Source organism: Salvelinus alpinus, chromosome 1 (genome assembly GCF_045679555.1).
Source record: "Salvelinus alpinus chromosome 1, SLU_Salpinus.1, whole genome shotgun sequence".
Classification (NCBI taxonomy): Eukaryota; Metazoa; Chordata; class Actinopteri; order Salmoniformes; family Salmonidae; genus Salvelinus; species Salvelinus alpinus.
This window is the reverse complement of record NC_092086.1, coordinates 50,104,578-50,131,045: the sequence shown is the minus strand read 5'-3', so window position 1 is coordinate 50,131,045 and position 26,468 is coordinate 50,104,578. Positions and strand designations below refer to the sequence as shown.

Genomic DNA, 26,468 nt, shown 5'->3' with positions numbered 1-26,468 from the left:
CTGTCCATTTCTTTTACCTCCTTTCTCCCACCTTGCTACCTTTCCCGGTGGCTCTTTCTCAATTCCTCTTTCCTCGTCTCCTTCTCAAAACCCATTGGAGGTGGTCGTCCTAGGGGAGGGACCTTGGACCTTCTCCTCCAATAAAAGAGCCAAGGAGATTATCTTAGAATGTGAGGAATCACAGAAAGACTGAGGATTTGTGCTCCAGCACACTTGTGGTGCATGTGACCCTGGTCTCACCATCTATCTTCCGTGGCTGCCTATCCCCATCCAGAGGCCTGTCCATCAGTCACAGCTCACACAGCCCCCCAAAACAGACATGCCAATCACTCACACGGACGCCCGTGCTCCAACATGGCGCTCCGCACTGTACACGCCCACTTCTGCTGAACACCCCCCCATTTGCATACAGTGCAATAACACATCAAGGTCATGACGTATATACAGTAACTTCAGAAAAGGGCCCTCAATGTGAAACAAACTAAACGCCTGGAAGGAAGTGAAGAAAATAAAGTCACCACAGTTGGTTATGGATTCAAACAAAACTGATTTCACAAGCATATTTATTTTTTTACTCAAAACAGACGCAAGATATCCAATTTCATATTTTAAAAAGGTAAAAACAAATCAAGCCTGCTTTCAAGTCATCGTACATCTACAAAACATTTGGGAATTTATACATGTCAAAAAAAATAAACAAGACATTGATGAGGGGAAACACCTCAGCAGTATTATTCATTGCGCTGATGACGAGAGGTGTCAGAGATGTTGCTATCCCGCCAGCCCCTACAACTGTAGATGCAGTCCTATCATAATAACAGTCCCTCCTACAAGGAGAGCACGGGTGGCCAAAGTCTTAACAGGAGATTGCAGGGTCTGTTGGGTTCCATATCAGTGCTTCATTGATTAACTTACGTCATTGATGAGGGTAAGTGACCTCACCTGGTTAACAAAGTCCACATAAATCACCAATATGAAAGCAGGAAACAAAACTGGCAGACTCCGCTTCCCTCTGTGACAATCTCCACCCACCTCAGTGGGGTTTATAGCCCCATACAGTGTGGTGTGGGGATGTTGGTTGTGGTGCTGGTGGAGGAGGGTAGCACTCCGGTCGTTGTCTCCCCGTCTCCGGACACCTCACATGGGGTAGTTGAGCACCACGTCCTGCTTGGCCAGCTCCAACAACATAGGGTCGTCGAAGAACTTGCTGATGCTCACATCCTCACTCAGACCCTGCATGGAAACCATGGAGTCGGTCAGTCACATGGTCGTGATGTGCCGGGTCAATAGCACATACTTATTAAGGCACACCTTCCCTCACAGACATGGTGGTGGGGGGTATACGTACCTTGCGCCGGCGGGTCTTGATCATGAACTCTCTGGCCAGGTGAGGGGCAGGCTGGGGCTCCAGTGGCCTGATCACGATGCTCTTGTCCAGGGGGTCACCAGGGACAATCTGGGGGGAGAGGAGAGAAGAAACAGGGGTCAGACGAGGGTTGAAAAGAAAAAAGGGGAATGAGTGCAAAGGACAATATGGTCAGTTTGAGGAATTCCCCATCTAGTCTACGGCTTCACATGATCCACACACTGACTAGATGCACAGGAGCTGAAACCTGAGCGGAGGCCTCCTATAATAGTCGCCACCACTAAACCCTTCACCACTCAAACGCGTGATTGGTTCTCTGCTAGTCAGCCGGCCTTCTCCACGTCACTGAGTCAGGGGGGTGTCCGTCACACTCTTCACCGCCGCAACGTTAGCACATCTAGTGCTGAGTCCAATGGCGTTTTAAAATGATTACTTAAACCTATCATCTTCACCGGCACCTCAATCCCGTTTTCATGGGTAAATGTTACATGCCTGTTGGAGGGAGAGCAAAGGGGGGGTGAATCTCTTGGCCCCAAATCAGGCAAGGGGCTGTTTCGCCAACTCTGCAATCTCTCACTCCCTCCTCCATGTGGGGCTGCGTTCCAATCCCAAATGGAACCATATTCCCTATTTAGCCCTATGGGCCCTGGTCAATATTAGTGCACTAGCCTAAATAGGGAGTAGGGTGCCATTTGGGACAAATCCGAGGACTGTGCTGTAACAAAACCCCAGGCCTGCGGGGGAAAAGATTGAACGGGAGGAAAAATCAATGGAGCGTCTGCAGCCCAATGAACAGACGGAGCAGGGCCGCTAAACGCCACCACACCACACTGGGAGGGGGCGATGATCACGCTACGGAGAGGAACAGCCTGCGTTTCAGTTTACAGAAGACGAGAGACTAGAGGAGAGACTAGAAGCAAGCTGGGGCAAATGAGGGCGACGGGAGCAAATACATTTTTCCTGACACAGCCAGAGAGGAGAAGAGAGAGAGACACACACAGGGGGGGAAAAAATAGAGACAACTGTAGCGTACACAATAGCTGCTGACTCAACACCCTTCTAGTCAGCATCCAAACCAATTTACTCAGAGTGGCAGGCATGAGCACGAGGTTCGTGACTGGCATCATTCTGTCCGAGTGTGTGTGCATGTGTATGTTAACACAGCTGGTGGGCATAAAAGAGGGCACACATGTCTGTGTGTGTGTGTCTGTGTGTGTGTCCGGCCGTTTGATCCTACCTGCCAGTGGTGGAAGACGGACAGGGAGAAGGCCTGTCCCTGTGTGTGTGTTCTCAGGTCAGTCTCGAAGCCAAACGAGTCGATGGCTGGGATGAAGGCCTTGATGGTGTAGAGGGGAGACCCGGGGATGGGGGCGTCCTGGGTCACATGACCTCTGTAGCACAACACAAAAACACAGCAGATAGAATTGTAACAACGGAAATAACAAAACCACCACATTTGAGCAATCAGCACAATATTTCCACGTTCAACTTTCCAGGTGAAGGTTTAAAAAGGTCAGTCTAGAAGTTATGGGTGGGGTAATTGGGATGGTACAGAGGAGACATCGTTATTTAGTGGTTTGCGGACCTCACCTCCGTCTGGCCAGTACAGTGTACACAGCAGACACACAGTCAGCTGGGGCCTGGACCTCGACAAAGTAATAGGGCTCCATCAACCTGGGGGTGGCCTGGGAGGGACAGGAGAGGGACAGTAATTGGGACAGCCATTAGGAGAACCAGAGGAGAGGAGGGCAGGAGGGAGAGCCAGAGAAGATAGAGGGCAGGGGAGGAAAGAACAGTGGAGAAAGTCAGAGAGGAGAGAAGCCCGAGAGGCGGGCAATGATGGAGGGATGCAAAGGAGACACCCTTGAAAGAGGGAAGCTATCACACGTCAATACAAACAAGAGCAAGTCGGAAGAAACCAGCACTTTAATCAAGGCAATGTAACTCAGGAGAAAAACAGGAGAAAAAGGATAGGAAGCAAGAGAGGGAGCGAGAGTTAATGAAAGATGGAAGAAAGGAGAGGGAGGGAGGTAGCGAGAGAGAGAGAGAGGGACGATCTCACCATGAGGAAGGCAGAGTACACCACTCTCCTGGCTGTGGGGATGACCTGTCCTCCTCCTCTGTGTAGAGGCTCCTGCGCTATGACCGCATCCAGGATCTTAAACTTCACGTTTCTGATAGCTAGGGAGGGGACGTACAGCGGTTAGGTGAGTGAGTGAGTGAGTGAGTGATAAAGAGTGGCAAGACACTTACGTTCGTCACACAGAGGCCCCTCCCTGGTGCCCCACTGGAAGCCCTGGATGATGCTGTCCTTAACCGAGCCCAGCAGAGCCTTGTCCACCTGCACACAACGACACCACCGTCAACTACCTGGAGACATATGCCTCGTGCAAAGCTACGCACGTCTGAATACAAGTGGACACGAAATTGCCTTCATCACACCCAACAGTGTCATAATCAAAGATCAATATAGAGAGATTGATTGTTCATAATATTTCCTTGTCTTCCAGGTGGCATAACAATAACCCACGACCGATGTTGTTGCGCCCGATGACCGGCTACTCAATGGGTCAATGCCCCCATGATCACACCGGTGTCGACAGAGGGCCAACTCACTGACACATCCATCGATGCATTTTCACACATCTGCTAGACAGCAGTCATCCTAAATCACTCCAACACGCACTCACAATTCACACACAGTCTGTTTACAGTTAGGCCTAGAGACAGACAGGCTGACCCCAAAGTAGCCCAGCATGACCCCAAGACCACCAGCCCTCCACACCACCCCTAGCCCATCCCTAGAGCCCTGGTCTCACCTCAGAAGGCAGGGTGTCATCTACCAGGATGTTAGGCCCGGTGGTGTCGGGGCCAAAGGCCCAGATAGACCTGGCAGCCAGGAGATCCCAGTCATACTTGGTCTGGAAAAACTCTCCCAGCTTCTTCCTGGAACCATGGATGAAACAACAGGATGGATTAGTGAGTGGTGTCCGTGGGGATGTGGGGCGGGGGTGACAGGAAGAGGAACAGAGGGAACAGAGTTGGTTTCATGGGATGTCAAGTTAAAGTGTGTCACTGCCTTGGCACCGTGGCTCACGTTGACAATGCCAGGCCCAGATGGGTTCACAGATGAGCAGCACACAGCGGGCCGGACACTGTACACTTCCAATCACACACACACAGGGCTATAGCTGCGGATAGGAGGATAGGCCTCAAGGTATGGTCAAGACAGGTGTTCTGTGATGGCAGGTGTCTGTTTGGGTTGAGACACTGACATGTGGACAGGTAGAAGGATACAGCAGGTGAACTCTCTGTATGAATAGGTGGTGTGCAGGTGTGTCCCGTACCTGTTCCATGTGATCTGCACCACCTCGTTCTCTATGTCCTCAGCCAGGCCCTTCTCCAGAGGCTCGGCAATCATGGTGATCTTATTCCTGTCAATCAAAACACACAACCGTCAATCACACAGGGGCGACAGGTAGCCTAGTGGTTAGAGCGTTGGGCCAGTAACCGAAAGGTTGCTAGATCAAATCCCCGTAAAAAATCTGTCATTCTGCCCCTGAACAAGGCAGTTGACCCACTGTTCCTAGACCGTCATTGTAAATAAGAATTTGTTCTTAACTGACTTGCCTAGTTAAATAAAAGTTAAATAAAATAAAAATAAAACACAGACAAACAGCCACAACTCTCAATCTCCCATCCAGCTGGTCTAGACACAGCACACTAAACCTCACACCTCAACATGGAACAGAATGCGTCCCATATGACACCCTATTCCCTATATTGCGCACTACTTCTGACCAGAGCCCTATGGGAGCTGGTCAAAAGTAGTGCACCATAGAAGGAAATTTGGGACGCACCCAGTCTACACTAGTCGTTTAGTGTACTGTAGGCTAGGTCACTGGTGACCCATGGGAGATGATGGTGGATGCTTACTTCTTGTTCGGCGTCTCGGCAAAGCACTTCAGAGACGACGTCTCCACTACCGTCTCACAGAAGGTCACCACGGGGTCAGCCACCTTGGAGAAAGAGGGAGACATTCAGTACTGGAAAACCAATCAAGAAATAACACCAGACATGAAGGGTATTTTGTTTAAGACTCCGATACAGGAAGATTAGTTTGTTGTTCCAATTGGGTGAAGGGACACGTGAGGGAGCGAGAACTGACCTTGATGTCGATCTCAGAGTACATCTTCCGCAGGTCGTGCATGACACAGTCAAGGTAGAGTTCCCCAGTACCCAGGATCACATGTTCCCCTGACTCCTCCACCTTGGTGGTGAGGGAGGGGTAGCTCTTATTGACCTTCCGCAGTCCGTCCAACATCTTGGGCAGCTCTGACGGGTTGACTGGCTCCACAGCGATCTTGATGACAGACGCCGTGTTGAACTTGAGCGGCCGGAAGATCTGGGCCTCCTCGTTCCCTCGGGGCTCGGTGATGGTGGCGGTCTTGACGATGGGCTGGTCACAGCCCTCAATGAGAACCCAGTTGCCGGCAGGCACACGGTTCACCTCTATCTGGTACCTGTGGTTTAGAACGTGAAGGGGCTTGAGCTACAACTGCTGGGGTAAATGACAGACAACTTCTCATACTGAACACTTAGGGAGTTAGGATACGCAAGAAAACATTGTGTATAATACACACATGTACATGTGAAATAGGACAAATATAAGTGTAACAGTATAGCTTCCGTCCCTCCCCTTGCCCCTACCTGGGCTCGAACCAGGTACCCTCTGCACACATCGTCAACAGCCACCCTCGAAGCATCGTTACCCATCGCTCTACAAAAGCCGCGGCCCTTGCGGAGCAAGGGGAACAACTACTTCAAGGTCTCAGAGCGAGTGACGTCACCGATTGAAACGCTAGTGCGCACCCCGCTAACTAGCTAGCCATTTCACCTCGGTTACATAAGCACCCACCAAATCATGATGATGATTATTATATTGAGGACCAGAGACTAGGGAGGAAACACAGAGGGGTTAGAGTAATGAATACATAACCGTCAACTTGTTATAATGAACACACTCATTCTTCGCCCAAAATGGCCCCCTATTCCCTATATAGCGCATTACTTTTGACCAGGGCCCATAAAGCTCTCGTCCTAATTCGAGCACCATGTACAGAAGAGTGCGCCATTTGGGACGCAGGTCAAGTGATGTGTCTGCGAGGAGGCATATTAACAATGACTGTCATTACCTGGCGACGTTGATCCAGAGACGTCCCACCGTGCAGACCTGCGAGTCCTCCTCGTCCTCCAGAGTGTAGTTCTCTCCCAGCACCTTGACTGGCTGGCCCGCCTGGATGGTACCGCTCAGCACCCGGCCGAACGCATGGAACTGCACCCCGTCCTCAGTACTGTACATCTTAGTGGTGTGGCACATCAGAGGACCCTGGTGGGAGGAGGGGAAAGAGAACGAGCAATAAAGAAGGGATACAGGGAGAGGGGAAAGAGGGTAAAAGGAAATAGAAAAGGTTAATAACTAAGTTTATTTAACAGAATTCAAAAAGCAACTATTTGTTACATCTCAAGCCTCTCCCTTCATTATTGGTTAGAGGATCTCTGAAGGGCATTTGGAATGTTTGTGATCGATTTCTTTTAACAACTCACTTCACTACCAGTCAATTCCAAATCACCCGCTTGCTTAATTGCGATTCCAATTGCAATGAGGCTATTGATTAACACTGAAAACAGATTCCCCCTACTAGAAACCAACTACCATCCGTCTCTCTTTCGCCTCTTCTCACCCCCAGCCCCAGGGCCTGTGTTTCCCCACTCCGTCACACTCACATCAGGGTCGCATTCTGCCATGGCCTCCCCCAGGTCTGAGTCCAGTCCTCCAGTGTAGCTGTGCTCTATCTTGTTCTTGGCGCCCCCCTGTGGTGAGGGGATATGCTGCACGCACATGTCCACAAAGCCTGCAGGAGGGAGGTCATGCTTGGCATCACAATAATATGCTTGTCACACTCACCAGAAACACAACATTGTGTGCAATTATACCACTGATTATCCAAGACTGTAGGCGGATACACTGGCCAGAGCACACGGAGGGTGAGCGGTAACCACGTACAGTGAGTCATCGTACGCAAACGTACACTAAGAGCCTATAATGAGAATGCGTACAATAGAATTAGGCCTTGCTAAAGACAGAAGATAAACATGGCTCAACTGTAAACGACCTCTGTGAATAAGATGAAACACGAGATATAGTTATTGAGCGGTATATGAGGAGGCAGTGGAGGTCAGAGAGGAAACGGGGGTGGCGGATGGCGTACGCACCAGTGAATTCTCCAAAGAAGCGCTTACAGACCAGCCTGAGTAGCGGTCTGATGTTGAGCTTCAGCTCCTCTTTGATCAGGTGGATCCCCAACTCATCCAGCACCCGAGGCAGAGACGTGTCACAGTCACCCACCACCTGGGAGGGAGAGAGGAGGGGAAGAGAGAGAAGGGGGAAGTTTACTCTTTAGACGTGCAAGCGCTACTGAAAGACTTCTATGGAATGGGGTGGACATCTGGGTAAAATCACGGAGTCCAAACAAGAAAATGTGACGGCATCTCCCACGAACGGCCTCAACAACACTTTAATTCATGGCGCTCCTCTTGGTTTCATAAGCTGACGCGTTTCACTCGGCCTTTCTCAAAGCGTCCTTTCTGTGACAAAGACCGATCGAGGTCGCAATGCGTCAGCTTTTAAATAAGAGCACCGTGAACTGAAAACTTTTGCAGTCTTTTATGGGAGACCCAATCCCCTTTTCTTTTTTGGACTCACAGGGATAGTGTGTTTGAGGGAACAGACATGTCTACACTAAAGAAATCATCTGTGCATGTAGTAGGGTTGCACATTTTGGGGAAAATTCGGGAATTAACGGAAATATGCAAATTAATATTAATACCATTTAAATGTAGATGTTTTTTGCATTGGATATATTTCCCATATCATACGGAGACAGATACATAAACATTTTACCTTATTATTATTAAATCCTTCCATTATTAAACCCTTCCAAAAGACATAAAACAAACTATTTAGTTACGAATCAAACTCTAATTAAATGAGTTGACTCTTCACATGGGATGATTTCACTGAACAACAAAAGGGAATATTGAATGAGCCATCGCACCTCACAATAACATTTTCAACATACATCTGTAAAATGATCCCAAACAAGGACCAGTTGCGCTCTGAGGCGGCTGATGTTGGTGGGATTTGGAGGATGATGGAGGCAACAGGGGAAAGAGCCTCAGATCCACAAAGTCCCTTCCACCAGGTGGCTGAAGAGATATGTTGGCACGACTGCCATATTGCATCTCCATCCCAAAGCCCTTGCTTGGAAGTGTACTTCGCCAGACTGCCAAGAACCTTGCCCTCATCCAGGCGGCTAGACACGGTAGTGATGACACCATAGGCCTTGTTGATCTCTGCACCAGACAGGATGCTCTTGCCAGCATACTTGGGGTCCAATATGTACGCTGCCGTGTGTATGGGCTCCAGGCAGAAGTCTTCATGCTTTTTGATGGATTTCAGAACTGCAGTTTCCTCTGCTTGGAGCAACAGCGAAGTGGGCAGGGCAGTACATATTTATTATCTTACATCTGCAAGCAGAGTCTGAACATCAGACAGGATGACATTGTCTCCCTCAATCTGTGCAATGGCTACTGCTATAGGTTTCAGGAGTTTCAGGCTGCTCTCCCAAAATACATCATCCAGGAGGATCCTCTTGATGGGGGTGTCCATATCGGCCGACTGTGATATAGCCATTTCTTGGAGAGACTCCTTCCCCTCCAGGAGACTGTCAAACATGATGACAACACCACCCCAACGGGTGTTGTTGGGCAGCTTCAATGTGGTGCTCTTATTCTTCTCACTTTGCTTGGTGAGGTAGATTGCTTCTATAACTTGATGACCCTTCACATAACTAACCATTTCCATGACTCTCTTGTAGAGTGTAACCATTGTTTTTAGTACCATTGTTTTCAGTCCTTGAGGAGCAGATTCAATGTATGAGCAGCACAGCCAATGGGTGTGATGTGAGGGTAGGACTCCTCCACTTTAGACCAACTCTGTTGAACTCTGCATCCAGAAAATGAGTAGATAAAGCATGTCTGGTTGGAGGGGTGTATGCTGGGCAAAGAACATTCAGAAATCTCTTCCAATACACATTGCCTGTGAGCATCAGAGGTGAACCAGTTGCATACACAGCTGGAGGAAGACATTCATCAGCATTTCTCTGACTACGTTCCTCCATTGAGTCAAAAAAACATCTGATTCCAGGAGGACCATGAGCTGTTGCTATCGATAAGGTGTCTGATACATCATTTTCACATCGAATAAGTATAAGTAGAGGGACTTTTGTCTTTATGCACTTGGCCAGATGATTCTGCATCTTTGTTACATTCTTCACATATGATTTGGCACAGTATTTGCAAATGCACACAGCTTTTCCTTCTACATTAGCTGCAGGGAAATGTCTCCACACATTAGATAATGCCCGTGGCATTTTCCTGTAAAGATTAGAAAAAAATTAGTAAAAATAAATAAATATACACACACAATTCCATGTACAGATACATAGTTAAGCAGTTAGATTAAACAGCTTTGTAAGATACATGTTTTAAAATGAAACATGTATGGAAACATTTAAGGTGAATTAACACTCCTCAGTTAGCACCCACACAGTAGCAAAAACTAACTAGCAGAAATTGTTATCAAGTTAGAAATGTATATTCACCCCACCCAGTATTGTAATCAAAACTTACCAGAGAGCATGTAGTAGTTGACTCACACAGTGTAGTAGTGTGGGCTCAATAGCATCTCATTAGTGTGCAAGATCTTGAGAATCAGCTGTATATGTGATGGAGAGTGCACTGCACATGTGATGGAAGAATGCACCGTGCATGCAGAGGGTTGCAATTCAATTGAATTGGGGATAGTTTAATCAAAATATGCCACAAGACCTAGAATTGCCTTGTGTATCCCACAAAAAAAGGTTCACTGTTATAAGTAAACTTTTTTGCTGAATTTAACCATGGAAAATCTCCGGAAATTTCCCGGAAAGTTTCCCGACCCTTTGCAACCCTAGCATGTAGTGTATAAGATGTGTTTTCTAGGAGATGATTGCGTTAGAGGGGTCTTACCTGGGATAGGATCTTGTACAGAGGCTCCAACACAAACTCCACAAAGCTACGCTGGGTGTTACTGGTGGGGGCTTTCTTAGTGAACCTGCGGCTGAGGAGAGAAGACAAAACAGGGTTATCGTCGTGCGTTACAGACAAAAAGTCTAAATGACCCTGAATGAAAACCACTTACGTTTTGGGGTTGAAATAAATGTCTCCCCACAGCCTCTTGGCAAACTCTGTGTAGTTGATGTCACCTGCAACACCAGAGAGAAGGGTTAACAGTTCATTTTTAACAGTTATTCGTAGGGTTAAAACTAGGGATGCACGATATATCGGTGAACATATCGGAATCGGACAAAATTATCTAAAAATGGCAACATCGGTATCGGCCTGATGTCCAGTTTAATGCCGATGTTAAAAACCAGTGTCAAAGCTGCCGTGCATACCTACAGTTGAAGTCGGAAGTTTACATACATCTTAGCCAAATACATTTAAACTCAGTTTCACAATTCCTGACATTTAATCCGAGTAAAATTCCCTGTCTTAGGTCAGTTAGGATCACCACTTTATTTTAAGAATGTGAAATGTCCGAATAATAGTAGAGAGAATTATTTATTTCAGCTTTCATTTCTATTATCACATTGCCAGTGGGTCAGAAGTTTACATGCACTCAATTAGTATTTGGTAGCATTGCCTTTAAATTGTTTAACTTGGGTCAAACGTTTTGGGTATCCTTCCACAAGCGTCCCACAATAAGTTGGGTGAATTTTGGCCCATTCCTCCTGACAGAGCTGGTGTAACCGACTCAGGTTTGTAGGCCTCCTTGCTCGCACACACTTTTCCAGTTCTGCCCACAAATGTTCTATGGGATTGAGGTCAGGGCTTTGTGATGGCCACTCCAATACCTTGACTTTGTTGTCCTTAAGCCACTTTGCCACAACTTTGGAAGTATGCTTGGGGTCATTGTCCATTTGGAAGACCCATTTGCAACCAAGCTTTAACTTCCCGACTGATGTCTTGAGATGTTGCTTCAATATATCTACATAATTTTCCTTCCTCGTGATGACATTTATTTTGTGAAGTGCACCAGTCCCTCCTGCAGCAAAGCACCCCCACAACATGATGCTGCCACCCCCGGGCTTCACGGTTGGGATGGTGTTCTTCGGGCTTGCAAGCCTCCCCCTTTTTCCTCCAAACATAACGATGGTCATTATAGCCAAACAGTTCTATTTTTGTTTCATCAGACCCGAGGACATTTCTCCAAAAAGTATGATCTTTGTCCCCATGTGCAGTTGCAAACCGTAGTCTGGCTTTTTTATGGCGGTTTTGGAGTAGTAGCTTCTTCCATGCTGAGCGGCCTTTCAGGTTATGTCGATATAGGACTCGTTTTTACTGTCCATATAGATACTTTTGTACCTGTTTCCTACAGCATCTTCACAAGGTTCTTTGCTGTTGTTCTGGGATTGATTTGCACTTTTCGCATCAAAGTACGTTCAGTTTGAAGGTAGGCCTTGAAATACATCCACAGGTACACCTCCAATTGACTTAAACTATGTCAATTAGCTTATCAGAAGTTTCTAAAGCCATGACATCATTTTCTGGAATTTTCCAAGCTGTTTAAAGGCACAGTCAACTTAGTGTTTGTAAACTTCTGACCCAGTGGAATTGTGATACAGTGAATGATAAGTGAAATAATCGGTCTGTAAACTGTTGGAAAAATGACTTGTGTCATACACAAAATTAGATGTCCTAACTGACTTGCCAAAACTATAGTTTGTTAACAAGAAATGTATTCTCTTGCCCAAAGCTAACGTTATAAGTAGCCAGCTAGCTTCATCTGGCTAGTGAGGCTCGACCAGACCGGGTTGTGAAGCTAGCCACAATAAGGATTAGGCACAATAGTGGAATTTGCGGTTTGCCTTCAAAATAAAAGTATGTCATTGACAGTGACACAACTGAATACAAATAGTAGAATTATGCCATACTTTTACTTTGAAGGCTAAATGCAAAGTCCACTATGTGGCTAATCCTTAATCTGGCTACCTTCACATAGATGGGTCCGACCACCATTAATCAAATAAGACTGTCTTATAAATTAGGGTTATTTTAGATGACACCTAGCTAACTATAGCTACTGAAACAGATGTTGTTTTCCTATGTTTCTGGGGAAGAACATTGTTTGCATCCATGAGCTAGCAAGCTTTTTTTTTATGACCAGCACTGTAGGTGCGCAAGACATCTTTTTAGACACGCAAAGACACCAAACGGCATACCATAGAAATCCTGGTTGAGAATGAAACGACTGAAGAAATGAACAACGAAACAGCACAGCAAGTAAGTGAAAGAAATAGGTTTTGATTATGTTTTACTGGTAATGGGGACATACGTAAAAACCAACAAAATAGTGTGGTGTGTGTGTAACCTTTATTTAACTAGGCAAGTCAGTTAAAAACAAATTATTATTTACAATGAGGGTCGCCTCACCGTAGGTGTCGGAGTAGATCTTGGCGAAGGAGCCCAGGGTGAAGCAAACACAGTACTGAGAGCTGGCGAAACACACGTTCCCCAGGAGAGGAGACACCACCAGGTTCTCGTCTGTAGAGTAGGTGCTGAGGGAAAGGGGAGAGTGGAGCCACAGTCAATGACACACACTGGACACTATACTACAACAGGCTAATCGCAATGCTAGTAGTTTTCACATTCATGGTTTCACTCTGCAATGGAATCTTCTTTACAAATGCTCTGTTTGCTACTTGTAGTAATCTCATCTGAAAAAAATAGATATTTCCTTTCCTCCACACCCCTCAGTGTCAGCCCCGTAGCCATGGCTATCAGGCCCTCCCCACGTCAGTACCTGAGCATGGCGTTGACCTCGTCCACTATGTGGCGTAGTTTGTAGTAGGCGTCTGTAGGGGGCAGCTTGAGCTCCACGATGAGGCGGTCCACCTTGTTGATGCAGATGGTGATGGCCAGACGCTCCTGGACTGCGTGCTTGATCAGACGCTCTGTGTTCAACATCACCTAAAGACACACAGAGGGGCAGAGGCCTGGGTTAGGGGAGAAATGGTACATTTTACTTTCTGGGGCCAGGCCTCAGAACACAAAAGCCTGCGTCTTTAGGCCAAACACCGAAGCAAAGACTGATAAGAGAAGCGAGACAAGATAGAGAGATGCACTGAGGTGAGTGGGGATTTGAGCTAAAAAAGAAAAAGTAAGAGCACCCACTCCTTCTGCTGCGTCGATGAAAAGCACGATACCGTCGGAGAGTCGGATGCCTGCTGTCACCTCATCCGAAAAGTTGACGTGGCCTGCAGGGATGACAAAGGGTATGATGTCCCGCTCTGCCTTTCTAAAGCAGCCAACCTAACATCACACACAGCGAGGCGGTAAATGATATCAATCAACCGCCCTTGATTACTCTTTTAATCTCCCCTACGTTTCCTAGGAACACAAGCATTTCACTACACCCGCAATAACATCTGCTAAATATGTGTATGTGACCAATAACATTGGATTTGATGTTGATTTGCATACCTGGTGTGTCCATGATGTTGAAGAGGAAGGATTTGCCTCTGGAGTCTGGAAGAACCATTGTGACGGGGGTGCTCTTGATACCAACCCCTCGCTGTGGAGGCACCAAATAGGAGTCAGCACAATGCACTTATATGGGAGATAAACAATTCTGCAAGAACTTGTCATAGCTCTGAATACAATACAAACGTACCTCCTGCTCAGTGAAGAGGATATCTGTGTAACGGAGCTGAAATACCAAGGAAAAATGCAGTGAATTAATGGCTGATTTACAGTATACACAGTTCATTTCAGATTCAAATCAAATGTTACTTGTCACACACACACACGTGTTTAGCAGATGTTATTGCGGGTGTAGCGAAATGCTTGTGCTTCTAGTTCTGACAGTGAAGCAATATCTAACAAGTAATATCTAACAATTTCACAACAAATACCTAATACACACAAATCTAAGTAAAGGAACTAAGAATATATAAATATATGGACGGGCAATGTCAGAGCGACAGACAGATTCAGTAGATAGTATAGAATACAGTATATACATATGAGATGAGTAATGCAAGATATGCAAACATTATTAAAGTGACATTATTTAAAGTGACTAGTGTTCCATTTATTAAAGTGGACTTCAAGCTGAAGCGTAAACTCACATCCATGTCATCTCTCTTCCTGATCTCTGGGTGTGTCTGTTCAATCAGGCAGTCCACGAAACACGTCTACAGACAATAAACAAACGCATTAAATCACAATAATGCCATCAGTATAGCTACTAACATCCATGATTTAGCCAGGTCTGGCTCGAAAGCAGGTCAATTGCTGAGTTTTTTACCTTTCCGTGGTGCAGGTGGCCACACAGGGTGACGTTACGGATCAGCTCGGGACTGTCCATTAGGTCAGCCAGGAACCTGCAGAAGAGGAGAGGTAGGGGTTGAACTTTGTCTCTGTCTATACTCACAAAAGGTCAGACAGACGCAGGTCTAGTTTACAACAGTCAAACTTGTGAACGGTCAATTACATACTCCATGTCATAAACAGTGGAAGGTAGCTCCTGTTCCATCAGAGTGAACTGCTTGTTCCTTACAGGCTTGATGATGGGTTCTGATGGCGATGGAGAGAAAATGGGAATAAGTTTAATACTTTCATATCTGAATGAATGCATCTACGTGCTTGAGTGTGTATTAGTGAGACTGTGTTTATATGTGTGTGGTGTCTGACCTGTGAGGGGCTGTGCGTCCTCTTCCTGGACTAAAGTTTCCACCTCCGGCCCGTACACTTCCTCTGCTGTAGGATAGTATTTCTTATCCTCGTGCAGAACTACCTCCATTCCTGGGACATCTTCATCAGCATCAGCCGGCTCATCATCCTCATCCTCATCAGCCTTCACAAAAGCAGAGGGGGAAACAAGCATGTCATGAAATGACCAGACATTATAAACACACCTACTTCATTTTTGTTCGAATGCATTGTAATGTGGATTAACGTCTACGCTGTCTGTTGATTTCAGTAAACAAACCTCATCCGCATCTCTGTCGTCTGCCTCCAGATCATCATCCTCGTCAGAGTCTAGTTCTGGACCAATGTAGTTCCCAAACTCGTCATACAGATCCGTCTCCATTGTGAAAGGACTGGGTAAGAGGAAAACATAATGGATTAGCATTAAAATTGCATCACACACACCCAGCCACGCACATGATTTAGCCTTCTGCAAAGAGTACCTTCTACAAACCAATTAATATTGTCTACTATAATTCTGCAATTAGTTAGCTGTGTTACTGGTTCAGATGTTCATGTATAACGTTTCAGGTACACACACAAACACACACACACACAAACACACACACAGGAACTACATGTTAATATTAGCTAGATACTGCATGCATTGGCGAGTAAGTTGAGAAAATCATGAAAAGAAACCCATCAAATTCACACCTCAAAGACAATGGCTCACTTTAAAATGGCCTAAAATGTGCAACTTTGTAATACAGATATTTAGTAGCTACAGTAATCTCTTAGCTAGCTAGCTATGTTTTGGTGGAATCGCTAGCTAGTTAGCCATAGCAGTTATATAGGGAATGAATGGCATCCCTAACCAACGGCCAGGCTGTGTTGCGGTTGATGACGTTTCGCTTTTCTACAATAAAGTAGCAAGCTTGTTCTGGAGAATATATCAGCACAAAAACACATAACGTTACCTTGATGTGCAAAACGAGCGGTAGTTTCAAATTTGTATCGCTATTTTCCTAATTATTTGAACTATTCACAGTGTTTCTCTCCTCTGTTTCCAAACCATGCACATGTAGGACCCCTCAATGCAAACGGACGTCGAGCGTAGGTGATGCACAAATGTAGACTATCTTCATATTGCCTGATTGTATATTTTTGTAAAAGTACAATGCATTAAAAATAATGATATTAAAATAATATATCTATGGTTATTTGTTTTAGGAAATGTATATAACATTTACAGTCCATAGATATTTTATTTGCTAATATATTTGGAAGAAAATGTTCATGCGCGCGAAGTCTCTTGCCAAGGCGATATTTTTTGTGGAGGCGCATATTTTACATGAACGACAAGCGAGTTTACTCAGGATCGGTATTTTGGACTGAAAGGCAATGTCTGTGTAAAATGGATTTGTAGGTTTGTTATAAAGGCCCAGTGCACTCAAAATGTTGTTTCCTGTATTTTGTGTCATATTGTACAACAGCTAATGAAACTAACATTGTAAAAAAGATTTTAGCAGTAAAAAAGATTTGATCAGTAGCTAGGTTTCCAAACAATTTGAGAAATTTTCATGCACATATTTTAAAATCTGCATAAAAAAATATGAGCATTTTCCCACCAGAAATGTGTTTCTATCAAACTTACTTTTTGCAGATAAAAGGCTGTGCCTGATGACATAGTGCAAATAAAAATAAATGTTGCTGTTAAATTCCCATGTACCGAATTAAAAATACAAGTTAAATGGGTTTCCATCGTATTTTCAACTTTACTGATGGTTTTGTCACAAAAACTGTTTCTTTATATAGCAAATGTGTCCACTATGGTCTTTGCACATGCACTCTAGCCAACAGCTCGCAGAGACAGTGCAGGTAGGCTACCTACATTATGAGATTATTATTATAAGAGAGATATTATTTGTATTTGTCAAACGGCAGCCCAGCATCGATCATCATGTCACAAGAATAAGACCCTTGATATTTATTGTAAAGAAGCATAAAGCTCATCACCTTGCACGTTCACCACCCTGTGAAGTTAATCATAGCTTATTCATATTTATTTTTATTATTTTTACCTTTATTTAACTAAGCAAGTCAATTAAGAACAAATCTTATTTATAATGACGGCCTGCCCCGGCCAAACCCAGACTGACGCTGAGCCAATTCTGTGTCGCCCTATGGGACTCCCAATCACAGCCGGTTGTGATTCAGCCTGAAATCGAACCAGGGTCTGTAGTGACGCCTTTAGCACAGAGATGTAGTGCCTTAGACCGCTGCGCCACTCGGGAGCTTTATCTGTAGCCTAATAAACTGCAAGCTTTCCTACAGTTAGGCTACTTCCTAATAGTTGCTGGTTGAAAATGCAATCTACACATCTAATCAGAAGGTTTTTGAATGGGTGGCGTTTCAGCTTCACTGGTGACATTCTCAGGCAGTAAATAAGTTAATAGACCAATAACAAAGAGAGTTCCAAACTTGTCTGCCAATAACAGCTAGTTTTCAGTTTTGCCCGCCCCACTAAGACCACTCCCGGACATTCTTAGCAAAATTCATGCTTGTGAAATAGGTTTTGGCATGTAAAGCAGTTTTGTTTCTTTTTGACCATTTTAGTGGAAAATTATTACCGTAAGGGTCTTAACTTTTACTCAGAAATGATTTGACGTTGATATGAAAATGGCTACATTGGGCCTTTAAGGTGGAGACGACAGTCATATATTTGCCAAATGCAGATGTATTGCAACCATTATCAGCTATATAAGTTGTTAAACTAGCTTTCTCTAATAGCCTGCTGTTGGTAAACAGTTTAAGTGGTTACAGTCATTATGTGAAACAATAAAAGTGACTGTTCTTGTTCTCAAATTCTGTATAATGTCATACATACACTGCTCAAAAAAATAAAGGGAACACTAAAATAACACATCCTAGATCTCAATGAATGAAATATTCTTATTAAATACTTTTTTCTTTACATAGTTGAATGTGCTGACAACAAAATCACACAAAAATGATCAATGGAAATCAAATTTATCAACCCATGGAGGTCTGGATTTGGAGTCACACTCAAAATTAAAGTGGAAAACCACACTACAGGCTGATCCAACTTTGGTGTAATGTCCTTAAAACAAGTCAAAATGAGGCTCAGTAGTGTGTGTGGCCTCCACGTGCCTGTATGACCTCCCTACAACGCCTGGGCATGCTCCTGATGAGGTGGCGGATGGTCTCCTGAGGGATCTCCTCCCAGACCTGGACTAAAGCATCCGCCAACTCCTGGACAGTCTGTGGTGCAACGTGGCGTTGGTGGATGGAGCGAGACATGATGTCCCAGATGTGCTCAATTGGATTCAGGTCTGGGGAACGGGCGGGCCAGTCCATAGCATCAATGCCTTCCTCTTGCAGGAACTGCTGACACACTCCAGCCACATGAGGTCTAGCATTGTCTTGCATTAGGAGGAACCCAGGGCCAACCGCACCAGCATATGGTCTCACAAGGGGTCTGAGGATCTCATCTCGGTACCTAATGGCAGTCAGGCTACCTCTGGCGAGCACATGGAGGGCTGTGCGGCCCCCAAAGAAATGCCACCCCACACCATGACTGACCCACCGCCAAATCGGTCATGCTGGAGGATGTTGCAGGCAGCAGAACGTTCTCCACGGCGTCTCCAGACTCTGTCACGTCTGTCACGTGCTCAGTGTGAACCTGCTTTCATCTGTGAAGAGCACAGGGCGCCAGTGGCGAATTTGCCAATCTTGGTGTTCTCTAGCAAATGCCAAACGTCCTGCACGGTGTTGGGCTGTAAGCACAACCCCCACCTGTGGACGTCGGGCCCTCATACCACCCTCATGGGGTCTGTTTCTGACCAATTGAGCAGACACATGCACATTTGTGGCCTGCTGGAGGTCATTTTGCAGGGCTCTGGCAGTGCTCCACCTGCTCCTCCTTGCACAAAGGCGGAGGTAGCGGTCCTGCTGCTGGGTTGTTGCCCTCCTACGGCCTCCTCCACGTCTCCTGATGTACTGGCCTGTCTCCTGGTAGCGCCTCCATGCTCTGGACACTACGCTGACAGACACAGCAAACCTTCTTGCCACAGCTCACATTGATGTGCCATCCTGGATGAGCTGCACTACCTGAGCCACTTGTGTGGGTGGTAGACTCCGTCTCATGCTACCACTAGAGTGAAAGCACCGCCAGCATTCAAAAGTGACCAAAACATCAGCCAGGAAGCATAGGAACTGAGAAGTGGTCTGTGGTCACCACCTGCAGAACCACTCCTTTATTGGGGGTGTCTTGCTAATTGCCTATAATTTCCACCTTTTGTCTATTCCATTTGCACAACAGCATGTGAAATTTATTGTCAATCAGTGTTGCTTCCTAAGTGGACAGTTTGATTTCACAGAAGTGTGATTGACTTGGAGTTACATTGTGTTTAAGTGTTCCCTTTATTTTTTTGAGCAGTGTATATTCTAGATAGGCTAGTGTCATATATCTATATTCTAGATAGGCTAGGCCTACTTAAAATGGATAAATCCACAGGGACTCAAGCAGTGTTGGCACAATTATAATTATTACAGTGCTTGTTATGGAAATTGACAATTATTCATTGATGGTTGCATAGTTCTGGGGTGTCAGATGACTGGCATGAGGAACAAATCTGCCTCTGTAATTCAGTAGGCCTTGTAATATGTCGAAACAAAAGTATGCATTTTATCAGCGATTACACAGAATAAATCCATAATCTCTTTGGTGTAATGGTGAACTATTTTTCACCCACTTTGGAGACATTATTTAGACCTTTCCTTTATCACATTGGTTTTGGCCTATCTCACAGCTAATTATCCTCCATGGTCTAATGTTTTGAGAGGGAGGGGTGTGGCATAGGCATGGGTGCGAAACATATCTAAATGGTGTTCAAGACTATTGTGCTGCTGCCTTAAGAAACACTGTTTCCAGCGGCACCTATGTGTAGAGAATAACATAGTGGTTGTGCAATTGCAGTGTGTTAGGATAGGACATTAAAGTACAGACTCAGAAGTTTAGTTCATGGCTTTATATTCCTGCTGGTGGTGGAACAAGTACATGGTACATATTAAAAACAGACATATATACACAAATAATAATACATGTTTTAAAATGATACAATATTTAGTTATGTCATTTGGTACATTACATTTGAACTTATTTTCCAAAACTGGTCTCTAGTTGCAATCTGTAGGTCTGCCAGTAGATGGCGATGTTGTCACATTACATTTTCCCTGATCAGCCATAAATGCTCTATTACACAAAGAGCACTGTTAACAAGTAAACAACACCATTCATTATTGATATAAGATAAGAATTACACTGGAATAGCCACCCATTAATTTAGCATCGACAATGCCATTGGGTGGACTGGAGAGGGCTAGAGTCAGAGAACGGGCCACTAACTAACACGATCTGCTGCCCTAGTTTGACTGTTAATAAACCAATAAAGCTCGGTGTTAACAAAGGAATATAGGTAATACATCAGTCCTAAATGTATCACTGCGGAACCCCCTATTCAGTCAATGATGTATGTTTGATCAGAGGATCAATCCCTCTAAAAGCTTGGTTGACTCAATACTGGCCTGATTGGTAGGGTATCAACTAAGGCATAGGTCTCTGTAATGATTAACAGAGTTGATGCTTTTATTGGGTTGGTGTCTTTGATTGACCTTAAGCCTAGAGTGTGAGGAGCTGGACTGAAAGACAACAGTATCTCTACAGTATTTCTAGCTCTATGGCTGAGTCAGAGTAAGACAGATGGACTGAGCGGAAGTGTGACACTGTCTGTCGCAGGCAATATATCAAAGGCCTGTTCAATTGGCATGCTCTATTCTTGAGTGTAGAGTGTTTTTTCATTGATGTGTGTCAGTATGTGGTTTTGTGGGTATTTGATCTGGGAATGTGATTTGTGTATGTGTGTATGGGTGTGTGTGTGTGCGTGTGTCTGAGTATTTGTTAATGTGTGTGTGTGTGAGCAGGTGGTGTACCCCCCGCCCCCCTAGCTTCATCATTTCTCCTCTGCGTGCTTCCTGAGTCGCTCCACCACATCCTCCCCACTGGCCCATGGCACAGTGACAGCCTTGAACTCCCCCGGCATGGCCTCGTGGATCTCAGTGATCAGCCGGTGCATGGGGTAGTCCCGCCGGGCGAACGCCGTGTCCCGGGGGCCCAGGATCAGTGACGGGCAGAAGTCGTTGGCCCCATCGCCCACGTAAAATACCCTCTGGAACGGCCGCCCGCGCTCCTGCGTCCGCCTCATCACATAGTCCCTCAAGATCACCTGCTTGCACATGTTCTCCGGGCAGCGCAGGCAGCTGTGGGAGTGGAAGGGGCGCAGCACCAACCGGCCATCCTTGTCGAAGGTGGCAGGGTTGGTGAAGATCTTGACGAAGAGCTGGCGGGCCCCAACACGGCGGAGCCAGGACTCGATGAAGAAGGTGTTGGCATCAGACACCAGAACCACCTCAAAGTCCTGCGGAGGACAGTGGCGGAGGAACTGGAACAGGGCCAGCATGCCGGGAGAGGCGGGGATCTTCTCGATGACGGAGCGGATGGCGCTCTCGGGCACGCCCTTCTCTGCCATGTAGGCTAGCACGCGCTGCATGTACTCGTTGTAGTGGCCCGGCCGGTAGGTGTCCTTCAGCCAGGCGGGGAGGTTCTGCCCTGGGGCTGCCTGCACCACCACATCATCACTGCTCTCATTCACAATGGTCTCGTCAAAGTCGAAGATGATGAGGAAGCGCCTGTCAGAGGGGGGCGTTGCTGAGTTGGCGGCCATGTTGTTTGCAGAGCGTCTGGAACGTGGGGGGGTAACGTCCTCGCCTGGGGGAGAGCCAAAGCAGTTCATGATTGGCTTTGACAACCTCTTACTGAGATGAGTGGCACCAAAATCCTGCTCTTTTGGTCTCTCGTTCACGACGAGGAAGGTCGGAAAACACAAGGTAGGGGATTCTGGGAAGAATGTGTCTAATAGACCAGGGAGGAGGAGGAGGATGGAAGCAGAGTAAAAAGTAAAGATTGAAGAGGAAAAGACAAACAAAATACAAACATTTAGAGATTATTCTTTTTTTCAATGGACCTGAATTAGAAAGATTAGAAGTAGTATGGGAAAGAATCATTTTGCCAATATCAGCGTGGGTTGCATTTCTGCTTGGTAGCCACCCAACATGTGTACTAAAACATCAAGCACATTTATACCCCTGAAACCACATTAAGTCAGAGCAAGTCACAAGTCTTCAAGTCCGAGTCCTTTATAGTCACGAGTCGTGTCACAAGTCACTTGCAGTGCTAAGCTGCCACCCAACATTTATGTACTAAATGCTGTTACATTGTTGCACATTGTAAGGATATCTAGATCATTTAGTTCTCTAACATTTGCTGTTGTAGCTAGTATGAAAATCTCTCTTTGTTGCATAATTTAACAAAGACACTACTCTCAGTTCAAGTCACCATTGGTCGATTCAGAGTCACCATTGGTCGATTCAGAGTCACCACTGGTCGTGTCGAGTCATATCTGGTCCTGGACTAGAGTACTACAATACAGATTTTTTACCATTTGAAACGTCAAAATGTAAAGTCACATTATTATGTAAGTGGTACAGCTGTGATGTCCTGCACCTGTGCAGCTGCAGAACATTGAAATGTAATAAGACCCAAGTAATACACGAGTCAACAGCATGCAAAATAAACTGATATCTTAAATCAAGACATTTTTAACGCCAGCCTACATGTCATGCAATGCTGATCTGTTTGAAGCTGCAAGGAATCAGTGAAAAGAACGGAACATACTGTACTGACCTTCAATGTTCCGTGCTGTCAACAGAAGGTTCCTAGAACACTATCAACCAATACATGGGATCTGTAAAGTGAGGAAGATAATTAAGGAAAACCCAGTAAATAACCCCAAGAGACGGACACCGTTCAATGTTGTAATTATCTACAATGCCAGAAAGTGCAGCGCGCTTCTGCAGCGCTTACTGTAGGCTAATAACGTAATGTAACCATCATCATACAATATTAGGCTACATACAAATGTATGCAATGAATATAGTACAGTAGCGCATTATATTATGCCATTTCACAGGAATATCAATTACTTAAGCTATAACAATTTGCTCCAAAAACCGAGTAGACTGATGAACATCTAATAGATAAATGAGCCTTTATGCAAATGTATCCTAACCCACGAGTGAAAGAGCTATATTTACGCACTGGAAAACTTCCCGACGGTTAGTTTGCTAAATAATTCATCTTATTTGCAGAACAAAGGAACAATAGCAAAAATGTACCATTAAGAATGTATGTCCACAAACATGTCCCGACGGCACGGTTGTCCCTCGCAGTATCTCTAAAAGGTGCCTATGTTCTTGAATTTTTCACCGGCATGCTGTACTTTGTCCAGTCTCGAACTTGACCATCACTTGGTTATATATAGGTTTGATTGTCGAGGAACAGGGTGCTTTCAGCTCGTTTTATTGGCTGTCAAAACCACTGAGCTTGCTACGATTATGACGTCCTAGGCTACGCAACAACGGCCCATTTGGCGTCCGCCTCCAATATCCTGTGTAAGTGAACCCATAGAGCAGTAGACAGGCTGGAGAGAAGTTGGTTGATTCTGGTTTGAATATCACTCAGCACAGCCTCCACAGACAACATGGAGAGATTCCGTTTGTTGTGTTCTCTCAATATATGCATAACAAAACTGCTTAGTGGTATGTACACAAGATAGGCCTGTTATGTGACATCATTTACAGACTTTTTGCTGTGCGCAAACCACACATCCCTAATTGACCCAAGGGTGACACCAAGAACACAGAGCACAATGTTCAAATTTATGGAAAAATAAACTATGAATGGTTTTACAAATGGTTTAGAAAAAAGGTGAAAGCAAGACATTTGCACCTCTGAATGTTCAGCCACTGCGACCCAGCAGGCTACCCTCCCCCAACCCCTCCCTCATGTCTTTATCTCCTCAGACAGCCTCCCTTCCTCGCTGCCACAAGAGCCAATAATGCCTAGCAGTTGGGAAGTGACTATTTCTGAACGCAGATGGGAGTGCAGACATATCTGGTGCTGTGTATTCACCCGGCCCACTCCCACTCACAGTGCAAGAGAATGAACCTGACCACCCACTCACATACTCACAAACAGCAGCAGTGCTGTGGTGAGTCAGTCACTCACACGTTCCCCTGCCACTCCCAGCAAGCACATAACTGAGAACCATGTTTCTTAGCGCTTGATGAGAGCGTGTTTGTCCTATGGTTATTTTGCATACCTTCCCACAACTTTCTGGGAATGTTGCCTTGTATATGTAAAAAAAAAAAACGCTAGCTCCAACCTGGTGGCCCAGTGGACTAATTCGATGGATAGAGAACAGAGCTTCAAATCTCACAGACGCCGTGTCATAATAAATAAAAATGTGTTTGCATGATTAAAGCCTAAGGAAATTACTTTCCATGTGTCCTATCTGTGCTTGGAGTAAAATAAAAAGTTGACCTAAAACAAGCTAGCAGCGTTTAGTCTCATTGAAAGATTCATTGAAACTTTTAAGATGGTGACTAAACCAGCCGTGTTGCGTGCAAAATAAATGAACATATACGTGTTATTCAATCATTTCATCCCAACTGCTCACATGGGTCTGTGTAGCCAGGCGCTAAAATAGAACTTGGCTCCATTTTAGACACGCCACCTCTCCCATCTACTCATGGGTTTTTTAAGAGCATACTAACCCACGTGGGTGATTGAAAGATTGAGGTCCAGACTCCAGTCCAATTGGAGGTAACGCACCTTAAAGTTGGTTACCAAACACCATATCAAATCCACAGAAGAAAAAGAAAGCTGAATGAAGAGAGAAATCTGACTAAAAATCTAACTAGGTTTCCCATTTGATCAGTGGATTGATTGTCAGAGTAGAGAACACATGATTTTAGATGACTCAAAATGGGCCAAAATTCTACAAAGATCCAGCAAAAAAATTAAAAAGGACCATATGCATTTCTTCTCCCAGGACAAATTAGCTAGCAATACCAAGCTATCTAAATGTCCTTTGAATGTTTCATTTGTGTTTTGACCTGTCAAATGAATTGGTATTTTAACCTGCGTGTCATGAACGCATCAGGTAGGGATAGTTAAAAATCAACATGCGCACAATGGCGCACACACGGACGAAGATGGTTTGGTCAAGGTGTAAGGAAGTTATTAAGTAACCTATAATTTCCATTCTCAGTGTTTATGAAACCATCCAGAACCTCCCTGTAACCTAAAAATGTATGTTCCCAGAACAGGCTAAATGTTTATATTTATTACTTATTTACTACTTATTCAGTTTTACTGTTTAGGAAACATACGGCTTTGTTCCCAGAACCAATTGGGATACAAAAAAAAACACACATTTCCACAACTTCCAAGGAACCAAATGAGCTAGCTGGGCGCACCGTCTCTTTCTCATCTGCATAGAACACAAACACTGACTCACATCCTCTCTAACCCTGTGATGTCAACAACGAACTGTGATGCGGAATTTCAGTATCAGTAATTTACTTTCTCTCACATCAAGTTTTGAAAATAAACTTTGTTAGGTCTTGCTCTAACAGTTTGCTCTGGCTACAGGGTCTCTATAGGATTAAGAGTAAACATCTGCAAGCACTTGAACACACAGACAACACTTATGAAGCCAAAAACAGACAAGACAGAGTCTAGGGACTAATGGGTGGTTGATGTGGCGTGGACCCACCTATTTGGAACATGCACTTTATGATCTTCACTTCTCTTTCCTGAAGGCAGAGACATTTCAAACTCTCATGAATATACACACACACATTGTAGCCCAACACACTGCTGTTAAAATACTTACTGTTCCCATTGAGAGCTACTTAAAAAATCTTGGATGCAATCAAGCTAAAGTGTTGTCATATGATTTATGTGGCGTCCTCCATGTCAACCACTCCCGCTTCCTTCCTTCCTGGCAAACCCAGTTCTATTAATTAAAAACGGGTGCATAATATTGTCTAGTTATGCACAGGGACTGCTCTAAGTGTTCGTGCAGTGCTTACAAGGCTCATTAGCAGTGGTCTTTTGGTGCTTAAAATGAAAGCACATTTTTTGGAAACCGTCAAGCTGTGTTTGTGCAAGCCTTTCATTTATTCCTCTCTAGAACGGTTCCTTGAGGAAAACCCCCCCAGACATTGTGCTATTAAGACTTCTAAAGCTGTGAGGCCA

The 26,468-nt window shown here is 45.0% G+C and overlaps 2 protein-coding genes across 3 annotated transcripts; both read right to left on the bottom strand.

Moving 5' to 3' along the window:
* Window positions 1–546: 546 nt before the first annotated feature.
* LOC139579074 (116 kDa U5 small nuclear ribonucleoprotein component) lies at window positions 547–16,343 on the bottom strand. Its single transcript, XM_071407314.1, has 26 exons — window positions 16,204–16,343; window positions 15,525–15,636; window positions 15,227–15,389; window positions 15,031–15,109; window positions 14,841–14,916; window positions 14,662–14,727; window positions 14,205–14,240; window positions 14,015–14,105; window positions 13,706–13,788; window positions 13,335–13,501; window positions 12,965–13,089; window positions 10,671–10,734; window positions 10,499–10,589; window positions 7,643–7,778; window positions 7,154–7,281; window positions 6,562–6,755; window positions 5,535–5,889; window positions 5,303–5,385; window positions 4,714–4,800; window positions 4,186–4,312; window positions 3,620–3,707; window positions 3,429–3,547; window positions 2,957–3,051; window positions 2,604–2,757; window positions 1,349–1,456; window positions 547–1,233 (listed from the first exon to the last, which is right to left on the bottom strand). The coding sequence occupies exons 2-26, from the start codon at window positions 15,624–15,626 to the stop codon at window positions 1,138–1,140; spliced, it is 2,913 nt and encodes a 970-aa protein (XP_071263415.1). The 5' UTR covers window positions 15,627–15,636; window positions 16,204–16,343; the 3' UTR covers window positions 547–1,137.
* Window positions 16,344–20,262: 3,919 nt separating this feature from the next.
* Window positions 20,263–23,775, bottom strand: LOC139579281 (probable phosphatase phospho1). 2 transcript variants are annotated; one of them, XM_071407802.1, is made up of 3 exons: window positions 23,540–23,775; window positions 23,049–23,109; window positions 20,263–22,217 (listed from the first exon to the last, which is right to left on the bottom strand). In XM_071407802.1, exon 3 carries the CDS (start codon window positions 22,096–22,098, stop codon window positions 21,259–21,261), a length of 840 nt encoding a protein of 279 aa, XP_071263903.1. In that variant the 5' UTR covers window positions 22,099–22,217; window positions 23,049–23,109; window positions 23,540–23,775; the 3' UTR covers window positions 20,263–21,258. The 2 variants fall into 2 exon arrangements, with proteins under 2 accessions (XP_071263903.1, XP_071263913.1); XM_071407812.1 differs by having other exon boundaries at window positions 20,263–22,073; window positions 23,540–23,705.
* Between the last annotated feature and the right edge of the window lie 2,693 nt (window positions 23,776–26,468).

Bases quoted from the DNA above. Each gene is read 5' to 3' on its own strand.
- LOC139579281 (XM_071407802.1), bottom strand. From the start codon at position 22,098: ATGAACTGCTTTGGCTCTCCCCCAGGCGAGGACGTTACCCCCCCACGT.
- LOC139579074 (XM_071407314.1), bottom strand. From the start codon at position 15,626: ATGGAGACGGATCTGTATGACGAGTTTGGGAACTACATTGGTCCAGAA. The intron at 10,735-12,964 runs GTGAGGCGACCC...CTGGTGTTGCAG, and splicing joins GATCTACTCCGACACCTACG to GTGACATCAACTACACAGAG. The intron at 1,234-1,348 runs GTACGTATACCC...GTTTCCATGCAG, and splicing joins TCAAGACCCGCCGGCGCAAG to GGTCTGAGTGAGGATGTGAG.